General features: G+C 36.5%; 1 protein-coding gene across 10 annotated transcripts in view; it reads left to right on the plus strand.

Moving 5' to 3' along the window:
• NEBL (nebulette) overlaps positions 1-17,596 on the plus strand; it is a 270,025-nt gene that overhangs the window by 158,216 nt on the left and 94,213 nt on the right. For 5 of the 10 annotated variants that reach the window (XM_074834251.1, XM_074834316.1, XM_074834297.1 and 2 more), the window contains exons 1-2: positions 15,680-15,813; positions 15,909-15,980. The exons of 2 other annotated variants lie outside the window; for them this stretch is intronic. In XM_074834251.1, the coding sequence (XP_074690352.1) occupies positions 15,748-15,813; positions 15,909-15,980 (138 nt within the window). In that variant the 5' untranslated portion in view covers positions 15,680-15,747. Of the gene's footprint in view, positions 1-14,939; positions 15,028-15,679; positions 15,814-15,908; positions 15,981-17,596 lie in introns of those variants that run through there. 3 more of the 10 variants (XM_074834260.1, XM_074834269.1, XM_074834279.1) reach the window with 3 other exon arrangements.

The raw sequence follows: 17,596 nt of genomic DNA on the forward strand, positions 1-17,596 counted from the left end.
AACTGCACCATACAAATGCAAGAACATGTTATTGAAAGTATCAAATGGTGCCATATTTTCACAAATGTTTTCAGCTTTAGATTTTGGAAGAAGAATGGATGTTCTGTGCTGCCAGCTTTTTCTTCTGTTTGTTTCTTCCATAAATCTGAAACGATAGTGGGGACTTTGTTAAGCCAAACACTGCTGGTGAATGGATGTTGGAAAAAAGAATGAGAAGCCACAGTGGTATGGAGGAAATCATGTGGCTACAGCTATCTGTAGGAAAAATAAACATCCTTTTTACCACTTCCCCACAAAAATGTTTTTGTATCTGGAAAAAATATGGAGCTAAGGCAGATAGAATACTGAAATGAATTAACATCTATACACAAAAGACATTGCTTCATGTAAATACAGTGTTTAGGAAACCGTTTCACCTGAGAGGAAAAATCTGTCATTACAGATGAATTTGGAAATTAAAAGAAGTTCATGGAAGGGAATATAACAATATGGTTGAAAATTAAATTTAAATTAAATTTCTTACAATATTGTGTACAGTCTAAAAAATATTTACAATAATGTGTGGAAGGTAAAAGGAGAAAGAATACATAAACTTACTGAAACAAAATTGTAAATGGTGTATGGCTGAGCTTGAGGACAGTCCCTGGTTATGAAATACTTTATTTTCTAGGTTTTTGTATCTGGCATTCTTTCTTGCTTTTATTTTTTTTTTTCTTCTTTTTATGCAATATTTTGTTTGCCATCCACAATGATCCTTGTCTTAAACTGTCTTTATTTTGTATTTTTTCAGTTGAGTTTCAAGAGTAGAGGTGCAAAGAGACATTTTCAAAATCCCAAGCGGGGGCACGGAAGACAGGTTATTTAAGCTTACCGTGTGAAAGACTTATTCAGAAGACAAAGATATGCTTTAAAAATATGTATTGTTGTAGCTGTTGTGAGCTTCTGATTCAGCAATGACATGAGTACGTCTCTCTGAGTGGAGCATTTTTTCCAAGAACATAGCATTCTGAATGAATTTTTGATGAAAGACTGAGCAGGAGTCATTAATATTCACTTGGAACAAAAGAAGAGCTTTACTAATGTCAACTCTCACTCCATTTTTCTCTTTATTCCAAACACCGTCCATCATTCTGAACACTCATTCCACTGGACTGCCCAGGGTAAATGCAGAACAAATTCTTCATGCTGATATGTTTTGAACAAACACTTCTTAGTTATTTAAAAATACAAAATATTTTTTTTAAAAAAATTATTAAATGAAAGATTAGGACACCTAGGTGTCCTGAAAGGAAGTGATGGGAAACGGAGGAACCATGTGGAAAAGCACAGGGCTGTCCATTTAAAACCAGGATATACACTCTCTTTCGTTCTTCAAACAAGTGACGTAGAAGAAGAGATTTCTGTATCTTTATGAATCTTAAATACTGGCAGACAATATTTGACATAATTTGGCTCAAAACCTATATATTCTCTTCAATAATGAGCAATGATGTGAAAACCTGTAGTCTTTTTCTGTTTAGATTTGAATCAAGAAAAATAATGCATTTTTCAGTATAGAACAGGTGATAGAGGAACGTTGTTCCATTCCAAATTATTTTTCCTATGGATGGAGAATATATGAATAGACTTTTTCCATACCAGTGAGTACATTTACTGTTTTTGGCAGGGGATAATCTGCAATTCATAGTGCAGTAAACTAAATGATACTGTGGATAACACATCCTGTAAAAGAAGGAAACTTGGGTTTTAGTTGTAAACTGAGATTTACTTACTGATTTCATCTTTATTTATACCTAATTGATTTTAAAATTTAGCTAACTTTAGCCTTTTTTCCTAATTCTCCCCAGCTCAAAAAAAAAAAAAAAAAAAAAGAAAAGAAAACAAACCCATTTTTAGACTCCAGAATACCTATATTGATTACATTGGTAATCAGTACATATCAGCTACTGTATCTCTACAGCTTGTCTGAAAAGATCCCATCTTAAGCAGTTATGAAAATAAGAATTATGTTGTTAGTGATTTCAGCAGTTTCTTGTCTCAATGCCTCATTAAAACTGAGAATTAATAAGATTATTGTAATGAATTATTGAAACAGTTATCTTCAATTCAGGACAGTCTGTAAAAGAGATCGGGTAATGTTAAACTGAGTACTGAATTTCTGCTAAACTTTAGTATTAACACTATCTTTGCATTATACAAGTAAATTTTTATGCTTTTTTCTAAAATATAGATATTGAAACACAGAAAACAAGTAGACTTGTTTCTTCAAACATAATAATGCAGATGCATAGCCAGTTACCCTATTTAACATTGCTTGGGAATAGTTACCTAGTGAGTGCTGAGCACTTGTAGTATTTTCTACTATTCGTGGATTCTGTCATTTTCATGCATGAGGGTTGTATATGACAGAGGATTTTGCATATATTTGGTCTTAAGCATGATTCTGATTTGGCAGAACTGGACCCTTGGGGATTGCGTGGTCCTTATTGATGGAAAGATAATGGCTATCTACATGGGATGAAAACTGCTGTTGGTGGTTTTTTTTAGAACAGAGAGTGTGTTTATTTTTAAACACTCCTTTTATTCTTTTGTAGCTAGAATACAAGGGATGAGTAGTGAATTAAAGTACATCATTAATTTGAGTCTCCAGCAGAATTAATTAAAATTTGCAGTGGACAGAAAAATCTATGAGGAGTGTCCATATTCTTGTATTGTCTGGAAGTCATTTTACAGTAGAAGAAAAAAACACAACAGAAATTCTGTGCTTTTCAAGTGAAAGCAGAACAACAAAGACTGATAGACTTGAGTAGGAAGTAGAGGCAAACCAAATTTTATGTAACGAAACTTGATTTTGATTAAATTGGACAAATTGCAAATTCATCTTGATTTCTACATATGGACAAAATTAACTTATCTGCTTGCATAACTTGTATCTGTACATCTATTAAGTTATAATTGGGATGAAGATGACTTTTGCAGTTAAAATGCAGATAGAAGAAGCCTTCAAAGAAAAAGCTAATGAAAGTTTATGAAGTTAAATCTTAGTATTTTGTTTGACTCAAGATGAGACAGAGAACATAATTTAGGGCCATTTAAATTTGATTAAATTAATTAAATTTGAGTGCAGACTTAAAATACTTAGTAATTTTCTCTGGTTTGCTTCTCTTTTTTTGTCTTATGTTTTTGTATTTAAGGATTTTTAAAAAATTCTATGAGATTCAGGAGTTCTGTCATTGAAGTGACCCTATGCTTCTTAGAAGTTGAATCTCAGAAATAGGAGTGTCACTTCTCTAGACTTAGTCTCAACAAAAGAGTAGTTATTTATATTCCGTTTTAAGATCGTTAACAGTTTTGTGTAGGGTGGTTTGTGTTGTCCTTTTTGAAAGTGACTAACAACTATATAAAACTTTCATTTGGCAAATAACTGCTTTTGTTTCTAAAATTTTTATCTAGCAAAGTTCATGAGCACTTAATTTATACTTCTAAAATTTTAGTCTCATAATTTGACTTCAAATGCTGCTAGTCTGGTACATGATATCTCCATCCGCCTCTACATCATTATGAAGTTATCCAAATACTGTTCAGAAAAGCTACTGGGGCTAGTCCACTGGTCCTTCATTGTAAAACTTTTGATATTAAAAAGATTCCATTTGCAGTTATGTTGTAAACTGAAGTCTGGTAATCTGTCTTCTTAAATTGAGAAGTTGAAGATTATGGCATCCACAAAAGATTTGGATGCTGAGGTGAGATGTGCACAGAATGTAATTTTCAAAACTGTCTCATGACATGTATGATCAGAGAGCAGAGTCTGCAGATATTACAGAATCATTCTGGTATTCAGCATCCTCCCTCCAAATGGTCCTTTGTCTGCCCATTACTTATATCCCATCAGAGCCCCCCATCTGAAGTCTTTAAGTCGAATTTGGAGCCTGCCTGCCACTCTGCAACTGCAGTGTATGTGTCGCAAACATGCTTGCTCAGAAACATGCCTGGGTGTTTAGAGAGGGGAAGGCTTATGACCGTTCTTCTCTTAGTTCAGGTGTGATGGCATTCTTCTAGGAAGTGATAGATACTGCTTCCAGCCCAACAAGTGTTTCAGCCCACAGTTGAGTGGCCTAATCCAGACTGTGATGGGGGTCCTGACAGTCATTTTGCTGAAGTTGCACCATGGCATAGCCAAGAACAGAATGTTCACAGGCCAGAGAAGGGTCTCAGGGGGAAGCAGGGCTCTCTGGCTGAGTCCTGTGGTTATCACGCAGTAGGAACAGGGTGGCTGGGTTCTGGCTGCTGCTCCAAAGGCTGTTTGTATGTGTAATGATGGTGAAACAATAAGATTAAACTCATTATGAGCCTTACAGCCAATATGAGATTAACATGACTTGTGTTCCAATATTAATTTTTTACCTCAGTTTGATTTTTAGCTGCAGAAAGTTCTAACATCTTAAACCCTCCCTGCGGGTAACATTAGTTAAGTACTATGCTGTCCTGGGTGTTAATATCCTAGGATTTAAATATAAGCTTGGGGAAGCTGAGTCTGACATATTTTGAATGTTTACACAGAGCATATTATAGCTGCATCTTTATCTTGCAAAGAGATGGTTTAAAATTGTTAAAAGGAAGTTAAATGTGTAGTTACTTCTGGGGCTGTAGAATAGTATCCGTGTATGCAAGATTAGGCACTTCCCGCCCCCAGGGTTTGCAGTTTTGTATTACAGATTATCATTATTGCGTACACTTTCCTGATGAGATTGAGAAATTTCTTTAGCTTTAGTGTAAAGCTGCCAAAATACATTTACCACAGACCTGAAGGCAAATATAATTCTTCCAGAGGCAGCCTCAGGCTTTGGAGGTTTTTTTGCTGAAAGGCAGGCTCAGACTTCCCATGACATCATCAGAGAGATAAAAAGACTAAAAGCTCTTCAAAGCTAGGCCTTAGGCCCTAACATAAATTCTCTTGTGATGGTTTATGTATGTAAAAAATGAATAAATATTTACAAAAATGCAATTTAAATAGAACCTTACCCAACTAGACTTGAAGTTAACTTTTTAATATCACCCATTCTTTTGAATTCAACATAAAAACATCTTAATATAACTTTAAGAAGTTCTTAATTTAAATTTAAGATTTCAGAAGTCAAGGAAGGCACGTGGTATTTTCTCTCTTTCTATATGCCAGGTTTCAGAGAGGTTATCTTGCTTGTTTCGTGCCAAATAGTTACTACCCATAACTCAATAGACATGAAAATTAATTTGCATAACAAGTAACTACACTGTTATTATAACTCTGTACTGCACGTTAACCCAGTCATGTACTAATCATAATTTAGTATAAGGTCCTAAATGAAAGACTGCTCAATGTTCTGTTCTCCTCCCACTTTTTCCTTTCTTATTTTTTAGGTTATATTAACACTAAAATTTGTTTAACAGATAGCAAAATGTTCTAGGAAAAAACCCATCTTCAATGCTGTAAGTAGAGTACATAAGCTAAGAGTTAGTTTATGCTGGGAATGAGTGAACAGAAATATCACTGAAAAAGAGCCAGGAAAAATCCTGCTGAGCAGCTCTATGATATCAGCATTAAAACTGTAGGGCTGGGAGTCAAGAAATCTTGATTCATCGCAGGCTGCCTTTCTTACTGTGGAGATGCTGCTTTACTTCATGGCCCCTTGTTCTCTACCTTGTAAAACAGAATTATAGGATGATCATATATCTTCAGGTATATAGCGAGAAGCAATTCTGTAGAGTAGTTATTTATCCTGGCCTGAATTCTCTTTACAAAATTCCAGATGTTCAAAGGAAACTTAAGACAGCTTGTTCCCTGAATCATCTGCTGCACCTCCCAAACCTCTGGCTGTACGGTGATTTTCAAGTAGCCGTGAATCAGCAATATGATCTGGAGGAGGTTTTTTGGTTGGGCTAGATTAGACCTACCAGTGGCTGGTCATACTTCAGCCTGGCTCCAGCCTAGTCATCAAATGTCTGGGCACAGGGAGAGGACTTGGCTTGCTCTGTGTCAGTATCCTCCATCAAAGACTCTAGCCCTGTATTTATAAAATTCTTTAAAATCTTATCCACAAGAAGCTGTATGACTATAAAGTAGTTCTTGTTCTTTAATGTTATTAACTGCAACAAGTAATCATGCCCAAAGGTGGTATTTCTGGATAATCTGTAGTGTACAAAACATTGCCATATTATTTCTTTTGTCTTCCTCCTCTCAGAAGGTACTTACTGCGTTATTTCATGTGGTGCAGGCATTAGCCTTCCTTGATTTGAAGAACTGTAATTCAGTGTGCTTTTAATGTGGTAATTTAGATGTACTGTGTTATATGAAGAGCACCGTAGGGCTAAATTTTATTATTAATTTATAGGAACTATTTTTTCCTATAGTAATATGTGAGAACTGGCATTTTAGTAAGTATTATGATGGTACTTTATACATTGAGAGGCATGCTGACCTAGAAGTAACTGCGAGATAACTGCAAGTTTTAATTCCACTGTTGTCATTGGAATTGCTTGTTTTCAGGGGTAACCAGGTCCCAGGAATGACTATAAAGTAGCTGGAGCAAGAAATGCCAGTTTTGTGGCCACTACTACTTTGAGAAAACAATTCAGACTAGAACTAAGACGATGCTCTAATGTGAAAGCAAGTTATGTAACTGATAAAGCAGAACTGCCTTATCATCATTTTTTATGAATGATAGAGCAAAATGAAGCCAATTTAAAAATAAGGCATTATTCTGCTGAAATCTTCACTGTTTCTTTGGGAAATGCTAGATCAGCATTTATTTGATCTATGCAAAAGAGATTTCCATGGGGGAAAAAAATCTTTAAGCTGAAATTTGCAGCTCAACTATGGACAGTGACTAAACTAAAAAGTAAATTTTTATGTAACTTGATTTAAAAGACTAAAAAAATCAGATCATGAATCATTTTAATCTGCTTCAGATATTCAATTAAATCCTTTAAAAATATGATGCACATTCCTCTGAATATAAAACATGTTACTAAATGCAAGTCGACATTTCTAAATTAAGTGCTTGCCACTTCATCAGTGATATAAGCAGAAATGTATTTTTCATTGGATGATGGAAGCAGATGTTTTTATCATCTTGTCACTGTTGTCATGGAAACTTGTGTGTATCATTGTTAAACAGAGTGTACGTAAGGATCTAACATTCCTGTGACTTATTATTGCTAGCTATTGTATTTTTAGTGTATTTTCTTCAATGCTGTAGTTAATGCTTAAGAACTTGTAAGTTGCTCTCCTGAATTACAACCATGAACTCAATTACAGCGTTAGGCTGTCCAGAGAGCCCTTAGTATAGGGCTTTTTGCTGTAAGACTCTTTTCAGTACAGGGATATTAATAGTTGTATTCCCAAATCCATTGTACCCTATTATAAGTACTTCAAAAATAATATTTACTCTATTCAATCAGAATATTTTGCCACAGCAGCTTTTTGGAAAGAATGAGCTATCCATCAGTCATTATAAACTCTCTCTCTTGAAAATTATGAATGTTTTCTGAATGTGCATTTTATATATAAAGTGCTCTGTCTTTGAATACACTGCTAAATTAATTGTACAGCTCTTGTGTATAGTTGTCTTAGCCTGCTGTTCCACGCATGATGGGTTAAGAGGGAAGCTTGACTATGGCAATCCACATTTAAACCTTCTTGGACACAAAGTATGTGCAACTTGTTTTCTTGTTTAAATCTTACGATGGGAGCAATTCACAAAGTAGAAGAAAAGGTAAACTAGTTTCTCCAAACGAGAACTATTTAAGAGTCAGTAATTTTAAGCACAATAAGGGCATTGTATGTTTTACATAATTACAGTTCTATTTTTGTCTTTTGGGATCTGAAGATATTTCAGAATACACCTTCTCCATCAATTATTTATGACTTGAAATTATTTGTCTTGATCAAAAAAATGGTTACTTGAATAAATTTTTCATCATTGAACAAGTGACTTCTGTTACTTCAAATATGTTCATTATATTTCTATTTTTATCCTGGCCTATTTAGTTTAATCTTTTCTGTTTTGGGGAGTTTTCTGAAGACTGTTCTGAAATGTAAAAGCTATGATTTTAAATAAATGTCAATGAAGAACTTAGCTTTTGTTATAGTGTTAGCTGTCCGTAGCAATTTGCTGCAAATTTAACTTACTTGAGAATCATAGTAACATGAAATGTTCCAGAACAGTAAAGTTATAAAGGGTTTTTTAAATTTGTCTGTTACTTATAGTATTACTCTCTTTAGAAGAGAGTATGAGTGAAGTTACGCTATTAGGTCTATCAAAACACAAGAAGTGCAAAAATGTGGAGATCAAAACTCTCAATTAAATACAAGTAAAATAAACCACTGTGGTTTTAGTTTCTAGAAAACTGCATTCATTAAGTAAGTGAAAGTTACAGGCTGGTGAATGTAATTACAACTGAACTTAAATTTTAGGAAAGGCCCAATTTTCTTTTCTGGCTCTGGGAGATCCTGTCAGTTCAGGCAGTTGAATTCAAAGTAATGGCACAAGAAAAATTCCTGGTAAGTACCCATGCTCAGTCTATATGGCTAAGAATACATATGCAAGAGTCTATATATAAGCCAAATATATCTTTCTGTTATTTCAGATTACAGTAAGATGTATATGAATATATAGCCACTGAAAGGAGAAGGGGAGTATCTTTAGCTTTTTCGGATTTATTGAGGCAAAACAGAACTTGTTTATTACTGGCTTCATACCTTTTACCTACGATAATTGGTAATTTTAGATGTGATTTATAACAAGGTAAAATTTCCAAATTCTTATTATATAGTCTTGGCTCTTCCTTCCTTAGGATTTAGGTTTGGATAAAATGAAAATTTTGTGAATGGAAAACTTTGATCTGTTATCTAAACTTTTCTCCATTTGAAAAGTCCTAAGAGAAAAGCTGTAACTTATCTGTTGAATCTCTCTTCTGCTGAATGGGATTTTGCTTTTATGGATCCCTCACACAGTAAACCAGGCAGCTGATAATTTCATTTTCTAGCTATCTTCTGTAGAAAAGCCTTTGTGAAATCTGAGCCACAAGTTGCAGGGTAGAGGGATAGCTTGGATGTGTCCTACTTTCCACCAGCTACAGGGGACTAGCGTGCAGGTTGCTCAACTACTAGCATACAGAACTAGCATCAGGGCTCCAGTTTTGTAGGTAATAGGAATAAATGTCTTGACTATTCATTGTTTTAATGGTACTGTTAAGAGGTGGGGAGTGCTGAAGAACCTCAGCTGCCCAGATAACACTCCAGAGCTGTTATCTCCAGTGGACTCCCATACCTAGTTGGACACTTGAGTAAGGGGAGAGGGGTTTTATGACACTTGGCAAGAAAGGGAAATGCCACAGCTATGTCAGAAAGAGTGGATTAAACAGTTGCAATGCAGCCAGACACGGCTGATTCTGGTCTCAGCTCCTGATGCATCAACTTGTGAAGAGAGCTCTAAGACTGGTAGATTTTTCAGGTGTCTGGTTAAATGGAAAATACTGTGGGGGTGTGTGTGTGGAAAGACAAAATTCCCCTGTTGTTGAGGATTTAATTTCCTGACAAATGAAAAATTAGAAAAAAACCCCAGGTGAAACTATATATCCCATTTAGGAAATACCATCTTTGAGGGTTAAAAACTATTGTGCAAATGTAGTAGGCAATTATGAATATTGTCAGAAAAATGAAGCTGAGCTTTTGTGGTTTTTTAGAATGCATTAATATCTGAAAAAGCTTTATGCTGGTTTATTTCAGTGTATTGTTGCTGATCACAGCTAAGGTTACATTGACATGGCACAATCTTGTGCTCTGATAAATACTTCTACTTCTGAATGGGTTCATTTCTCAGGATAATTAGCTGTGTGGGAAAAAGTTTGTTAACTCAGGCAGTGTCATTCTAGCATAGCTACACTGCTTCTGTAACTAGATTAGATTGGATATTATTATGTGAAACTAGTTGTACCGTATAGACATCTTAAATGCTCTGTCATCAAGATCCAGTTGGGCTAGACAAAGTCTCTGTGAGTATGTGTTTGCAAAAACTGTATTTATGTATTTTCTGGTTTTCTGGGATTCACAAATCGGTAATCTTACATCTTGTTTGTATTCATCTTTAAAAATACCATTGCTAATCTCTGCTTTACCAAAACCTTAAATAAAATAACTTTAATTGAATGAAAATTTTAACTTAGAACCATGAGATATTTGAAGGTTTTGAAGTGTTGTTGATAAATGCACTGTTAATGATCTGACAGATACAAGCTTATGGGTAAGCTTTTCTTCTAAATAGAACTCTCTCTTGAATTTTTGTTGTTAATGTTAATTGGTATTTCATGTTCAGGGGAGGTTAAAATTGGCGGGCTGGGATCCCTCACTTCCTTTCTGTTTGTGATTGTGGTGCTGATAGCCTAACTGTGAACTTCCTTGTGCAGGGCTGCTAGTAACTTTCAGTCTGATAGATGGGTATTTCTAGAAATGAGAAGTAATTGAATCTCAGCGCTTACAAATGTCTTCTGTGCTTTTTGAAAAGAGACCACCAGCTGTGTTGTGTTGAATTAATTGTACTTATTTCAGTGATGTGTGTGTCTGTCCAGTAAGAACAGAAAATAACATTTTCAATTCAGGGATGACTGTGGGTTGATTTTTAACTCATTGGAAGCAGGATAGTTAAAACACTAAAACTCTACCTCTGTTCTTACTAGGTTTTAAGTCCAGAATTGAAAGGAGTATATTCATAATGTGTATATGCCTCTCACTATAATGCTGTGCAGATTTTCCAGCCTTGGTCCATAAGTTGAAACCTATGTTCAGGTACCCCATGAGGAAGCCTGCTGAATAGGTTTGAGATTGTGACATTTCTGGTACCTTTTCTAGGACAAGCACAGTTTCTGCTCTTCTGTGGAGTGGTAAAGTTCTTTCAGCTCAACAGTACATGTGGATATTGCAGATCTCGGCTTTTGGGATTGTGCCAAAGAAGTCCAATGGCGGTATTGTTTGTTCAGTGACAGAACTGAGCACAACTGCTAAATTGTTATGTGTATCAGGGCCAAAATGAGATGAAGCCTTTTAACTTTCTGGGCTAACATCTCCCAAATGTGTATCTTAAAAGATTGATAAAGGGACAAGGAGATGGCAGGGCTTTGACCAGATGTGGACACAGCTGTGTGTGATCAAAGCAGGAAAGCTGCACAACTGTGTGCCTGAACCATTTGCATGCTGGGCCAACTTGTACTCATGGGGACTTGGGCTCCTTTATACCCCATGTTTCTTCCCCTTCTGCCTCCTCAGCAGATAGACATTTAGACCAAGTACTTGAGTAATGTTCTGTGTCAAAAAATAGTGCATTGACACAATCAAATGATTGCCCTAAGTGTTGGGAGATTCAGCTGTCTCCTTTCATAGGATAAGGCATATAGTTTGCTTCTAGAAGGCTTGTCTTATCTGTGAAAAGTTGATACACAGTGAAGATTGTGTACTGCAAATGCTGTGCTTCTGTAAACAATCTAGACAACATACAGTAATTTTGATTTTATTGCCGCTTCTTCAACAAAATAACCTCATTCTTAAAGCTAAATTTACACTGAGATGTGAAACATCCATGCAGGGTGGCTGGAAGTAGCAATGTGGAGCTGTGCAACATCCCCTTACAAAATTTGAATGAGTTCATATTGGGTACTTCCCTGAAGAATCCGTTTCTCGCCATTGCGTGCATTTTAAGATATCTATAATGCAATAATAAAATCTATTTTTTGCCCTGTATGCATACAAATATTGTGTATACACAGCTTAGCAGTCCATTACAGTGTTTTCTTAAAATTCTGTACAGTTGGATTTTGTTTAATGGGTGCTCTTTGGTGCCAGAATAAATTACTACTACATTCCATTATATACAGTAGAAAATGGTTCAGAAGTGTCAGTTTGGAGGTTTTGCACATGAAAAGTCATCTTTAATACAACATCCTTCGTAATCGCTTTGGGGGTGTAAAGCTCAGCATTTTAAATAGGTCATTATTCAGAGTAGATTTAGTATTTTTAGAGTAGTTTTTAAAATACCTGTAAAACATACAAAAACATTTGCTATGCCAAACATGCCTGCTGATCCTAGTTTATTTATTGCCTCTTATGGAAGTAACCTAAGCTTGTCCTTGACCTGCAGGCTGCTAATAGAATCATAATGTGGATGTGGATGTTGTTTACCTTGACTTCAGTAAGGCCTTTGACACCATTTCCCACAGCATTCTCCTGGTGAAACTGACTGCTCGTGGCTTGGATGGGCACACGCTTTGCTGGGTAAAAAACTGGCTGGATGGCCGGGCCCAAAGAGTTGTGGTGAATGGAGTTAAATCCAGTTGGCGGCTGGTCACGAGTGGTGTCCCCCAGGGCTTGGTTTTGGGGCCTCTCCTGTTTAACATCTTTATTGATGATCTAGACGAGGGGATCGAGTGCACCCTCAGTAAGTTTGCAGATGACACCAAGTTGGGTGGGAGTGTTGATCTGCTCGAGGGTAGGGAGGCTCTGCAGAGAGACCTGGACAGGCTGGAGCGATGGGCTAAGGCCAACTGTAGGAGTTTCAATAAGGCCAAATGCCGGGTGCTGCACTTGGGCCACAACAACCCCCAGCAGCGCTACAGGCTTGGGGAGGAGTGGCTGGAGAGCTGTCAGTCAGAGAGGGACCTGGAGGTGTTGATTGACAGCCGGCTGAACATGAGTCAGCAGTGTGCCCAGGTGGCCAAGAAGGCCAATGGCATCCTGGCTTGCATCAGAAATAGCGTGGCCAGCAGGGACAGGGAAGTGATCTTACCCCTGTACTCAGCAGTGGTGAGGCCACACCTCGATTCCTGTGTTCAGTTTTGGGCCCCTCACTACAAAAAGGACATTGAATTACTCGAGCGTGTCCAGAGAAGGGCAACGAAGCTGGTGAAGGGTCTGGAGCACATGTCGTACAAGGAGCGGCTGAGGGAACTGGGGTTGTTTAGTCTGGAGAAGAGGAGGCTGAGGGGAGACCTCATTGCCCTCTACAGCTACCTGAAAGGAGGTTGCAGAGAACTGAGGATGAGTCTCTTTAATGAAGTAACAAGCGATAGGACAAGAGGGAATGGCCTCAAGTTGCACCAGGGAAGGTTTAGACTAGATATTAGGAAACATTTCTTTACAGAATGGGTTGTTAGGCGTTGGAATGGGCTGCCCAGGGAGGTGGTGGAGTCCCCATCCCTGGAGGTGTTTAAGAGTCATGTTGACATAGCGCTGAGGGATATGGTGTAGTTGGGAATGGTCAGTGTTAGGTTAATGGTTGGATGATCTTCAAGGTCTTTTCCAACCTAGATGATTCTGTGATTCTGTGATAATACACTGCTAAGCTATGCAACTGTTAAATGGTCATAACAATTTCTTCCCTGAATCATATCTGGATATTTTTAATTTTCAGGCTTGCGTCATTGCACAATAAATGCAATCTGACAGTATTCAGTGTTTTGAGGAGGAAGAAAAAAAGTGAAGAATGTTTCTGTGTCATATAGTCTCTTGCTGCATCTGTTATGTGAAGAGTGCCATTTTGAATAACTTGTGTGTCGTTAGTTGATACTGTGATATTTTTTCCCTTGCTCCCTTTGTGCATAGTATTATATTTTTCTTTAATATGATGAGTTATAGCAGCTGTCTTGCAATCCCTGTATTAGGGAAGTTTACATGGGACATAGCATATTTGGATGCTCAGTTATGCCTGATGCAGATGATGTAAAAATGGGAAAAAATGAATTCTACCAAATCAGTTGAAGATCATGCTAAAGAGAAAGCAGATCTTTATTACGCAGAAACCATTACAGGAAAGCCACAATTAATATATAAATTCTGGTATGTCCAGCTGCTGAAAAACCACCAGATACAATGTAAGCATGTTAAAAAGCTGAACAGACCCCTCCTCTCCCCCCAAACCCGAACAGTTTTGACTTCATCATTTTGACCATATTTGCTTTCTGGTGCAAAAAATAGCAAATATTTTCCCATATTCAGCAAGCTTTGCAGCTACTAATAGCTCTTTTTTGCCCTCTGAAATATTTCTCAAGGTCTCCACTTAAAATATTTATTAAATGCAGGAAGGAAGGGGAAATTAACTGCACTGAAAGAATACAGTATTTGCAATATTATCACAAAAATCCCCAAATGAAGCCTTGGTGCTGTGTTTCTGTCTGGCACTTTTGTAGGTACTCTGTCTCCTTAACATGTGGCCCTTGAAATTATGCATGAGTCTGTTTAGGAATATATTTGCTGTGGCCATAATCTTCAAAAATGACCTGTTACTGTGAATACCCATCTTGTAAGACTAAACCATTTGTTTCCACAAGGATGAAACATATTGAGCTCCAAAAGTAGTCAGCATAAATTACAGGTAATTCTCACCTATACAAACCAGACTTCTAGTTTCAACCTGAACTTCATCAATGCCAATCCCAATCTGAACTTCAGGAGTTTATATTTGAAATAGAGGAATGAAAAATCTTGAAGCTTATTGTACTATTAGCATATAAAGGATTCTGTCTCTTGATTATTATAGACTGAAAGCAGTTTGTGCCTTTGTTCTTGATATTTTTTTTTCAAATTTTCAGACTAAGTCAAATGCTGTATCTTTCCTCTTCTTTGAAATGTTTCTTTTTCTAAGGAAATGTGTGTTTTTAAATAAGCTCTAAGGACGTGTGGTTGGCACAAGTATTTAAAATTCTTTCGAGGGTTTTTTAAGAGCACACATTCCTTATATCTTTTTCTCAATGCAAAGCTGTATAGTGGTGAATCACTTGATAGATAAAGTTCAAAATCATAACCTCTATAAAATGACAAGTATATAAGCTACAGTTTGGAAAGAAAAATAATGTTAAAATGCTGGTTTGTTGGTTTCTCCAGCTGGTCCTGTAATACCTCCTTGCTTGTTTTACAGAAGCAAACGCTGTGACACTATATCCATCGGCATAAGGATATCTTTGAGTTTCATTGCAGCTGGAGTCAATGACTTCATACTGAAAAAGGTTGGTTTTGAGACTACAGACCATGACATTTTTTAACAGTGAAGGAACATTTATGTTTGTGGAAATTCATAGCCATGTATACTTGTAAGTATACAGATGTGTTTGTATCTATGTACGCGCAGGTTTAAGCTTCAGCTGACATAATATTCAAAGCATTTAAGGAATTTTATATGCTCTCTGGAAAAGGAATGTTTCCTGAAAAATATACTGGAAAATGAGAATAGTGTGCTTTTTTAAATCAAAAAGCTCTATTATTGATATTGATCACAAACTAAAGTTCTGTGATAACTGCTTTTGGAGTTGATGATGTCTTGAATCTTAGAACTGGGCAGTTTTCCCATAACTTTTAAGCCTGTTAATTTTACTAAATTACTTATGAATTAACTGCATCACAGCATTTTAATTGTGTTCATAGTAATTTTAAAAATAGTTGACTGGGATAGGTCATTTAATTATATTTTATCTGTAAGAAAGCATTAGCTCTGCTGCAACTGATAGCTAGCAAGGCCATCTGCAATGCCTTTCAGTTCACTCACACTGAATTGCTCAGATAAAGACTGTCAAGTGCTGCCTAAATAAGGAAGGAGCCCTGGTAGAGTTAAGTGAAGTGGAAGACACAAATAAAGCATTGATTCCCAGGCATGCTGTAGGGTCTGAGCCATTTCCTACAGTGCTGAACCTTTTTAGAGTTTTCATTGTTGTTTTCTGCAAAGTATTAAAATGCGAGTGTCCGTCATTCAGGATCTCAGGGAAGATGAAAATGAGGATGGGGAAGAAGAAGAAAAGGTGAGTTACACCCCAATAGATTTGAAAAGTATGTATTTCCTTCTATTGTTACCTTTTAGGACAATAAACATGGAATGATTACCTTTCTCTTACAGGTCTTCCTCAAGCCTGTTATTGAGGACAGAAATATGGAACTGGCCCGAAAATGCAGTGAAATAATAAGTGATGTAAGTGATGGTGACTCTTTGCATCCTTACATTTGCATTTCTCTTTTCAAGTGGGTTTATATTAATGATAGATATTTTTTTCAGATATGTGCAGTGCAGCATGTACCCATCCAAGCCTCAAATATAAAAGGACAGAAAATAATAGAAAAGCACAGACTAGTCTGGTACCTTAAATTATCAGCTGCAGAAGGATGAGCTTTTCCGAGCACTTGGACGGTATGAAGCATAAGCCCTAGGCAGAAGAATGTTCCAAAAAGTGGGTCTTGTGGAGGGTGTCTCCCATGAGAACACCTTGGCCAATTTCATCAGGAAGAGGCAGTCTTTTTTCTAGTTCTAGCCTTGTCCTATGAAGTTTGATTGGCTAGAACAGAACTGGCTGCCAATATACATAGCTGTAAGGAGGGAGGATAAAAATAGAACAGATGAATTTTAAGTGTTATCTATTGGTCTCTGGTGATAGATGCTCAAAACTGCTTAGCATATTATTATTGACTTACCTTTAAAGGAATAATCCACTGAAATGATAGAATATCTTTAAAAATTATTTAACTAGCAAGTTCTTAACTTGGTTACTATATATTTTTTAAAACTGTCGATCAGATATAGACATTATATAAACATCTTAGATTGGATCCAAGACATTTTAAATTTGAGTAGATCCAACTGCTTAAATGTAACAACATCAGATTTACCTTGATGGCAGTTTAATTTCTGTGTCCCTCTGGGAAAGGGTGTCTGAAGAGTAACTTTGTCCCTTCATGTGAATGGGAGTAAAGAGTGATATTTCTCATGTGAGGATGGTGACTGGCAGCAGAGGAGACATTACTGAGAAGAGAGTGACTTGCTGTAACAAGCATTCTTCTAAAGAAACCGAAAAATTAAGTCTAGCATATGTTGTGTTGTAATCTGATACTTAGCTTTAGGATGTTATTGTTCAAGGTGAATGAGTATGTTCATTTTATGAGAATAGAACATACAGATTCTACACTTAAGGTATAAATTATTAGGGGTTATGTATCAGAAAAGAATAGGTAACTGAGAAAAACAGTATCTGGGATGTGTAGGTGTTACAGTGCTGGCTTGAAAGTGTGACTTGACAAGGTCAAAGTTTTGTGCTTGTCCATATACTGTCCGGTAATACTTCAATTTTCACAGAAAGAGTGCTGAAAATTGCATAGATCCTTAAGAGAACCTACCAAGGTGGCTCCTGTGTAATCTCAAGCTACTTCAGGAAGTAGTAGAGTTTATAATATTTTTACTGATGGTTATCTACAATGCTTGCTTTGGCAAAAGAATGGCATATGGTACAATAAGTGCCTGTCAACTCATGTAAAGGCCAAAATGGAAATGGACCTGGAGCACTTATCTGACCTAAAATACGTTTATTGCTTCCATGCAACTTGTTTCTAAACATGGTTACTGTTCTTAAAGGCAAAAACTTCTTGAAAAATGCTGAATTTCTTTAATTGAAAAGGAATTATTGCTGTGCTATGTACCCATTAGGGGTAATGTTGTCTGTGGCTGTTAATTAACTGTTAAATGGAGTGGCTGTATTTTCTCTGATTTTCTGCAACAGTTTGGGAGATAAGGTGAATAACTAAGTCAAGTCAGGTTTC

The sequence above is a fragment of the Strix aluco genome, chromosome 1, assembly GCF_031877795.1.
Source record: "Strix aluco isolate bStrAlu1 chromosome 1, bStrAlu1.hap1, whole genome shotgun sequence".
NCBI lineage: Eukaryota > Metazoa > Chordata > Aves > Strigiformes > Strigidae > Strix > Strix aluco.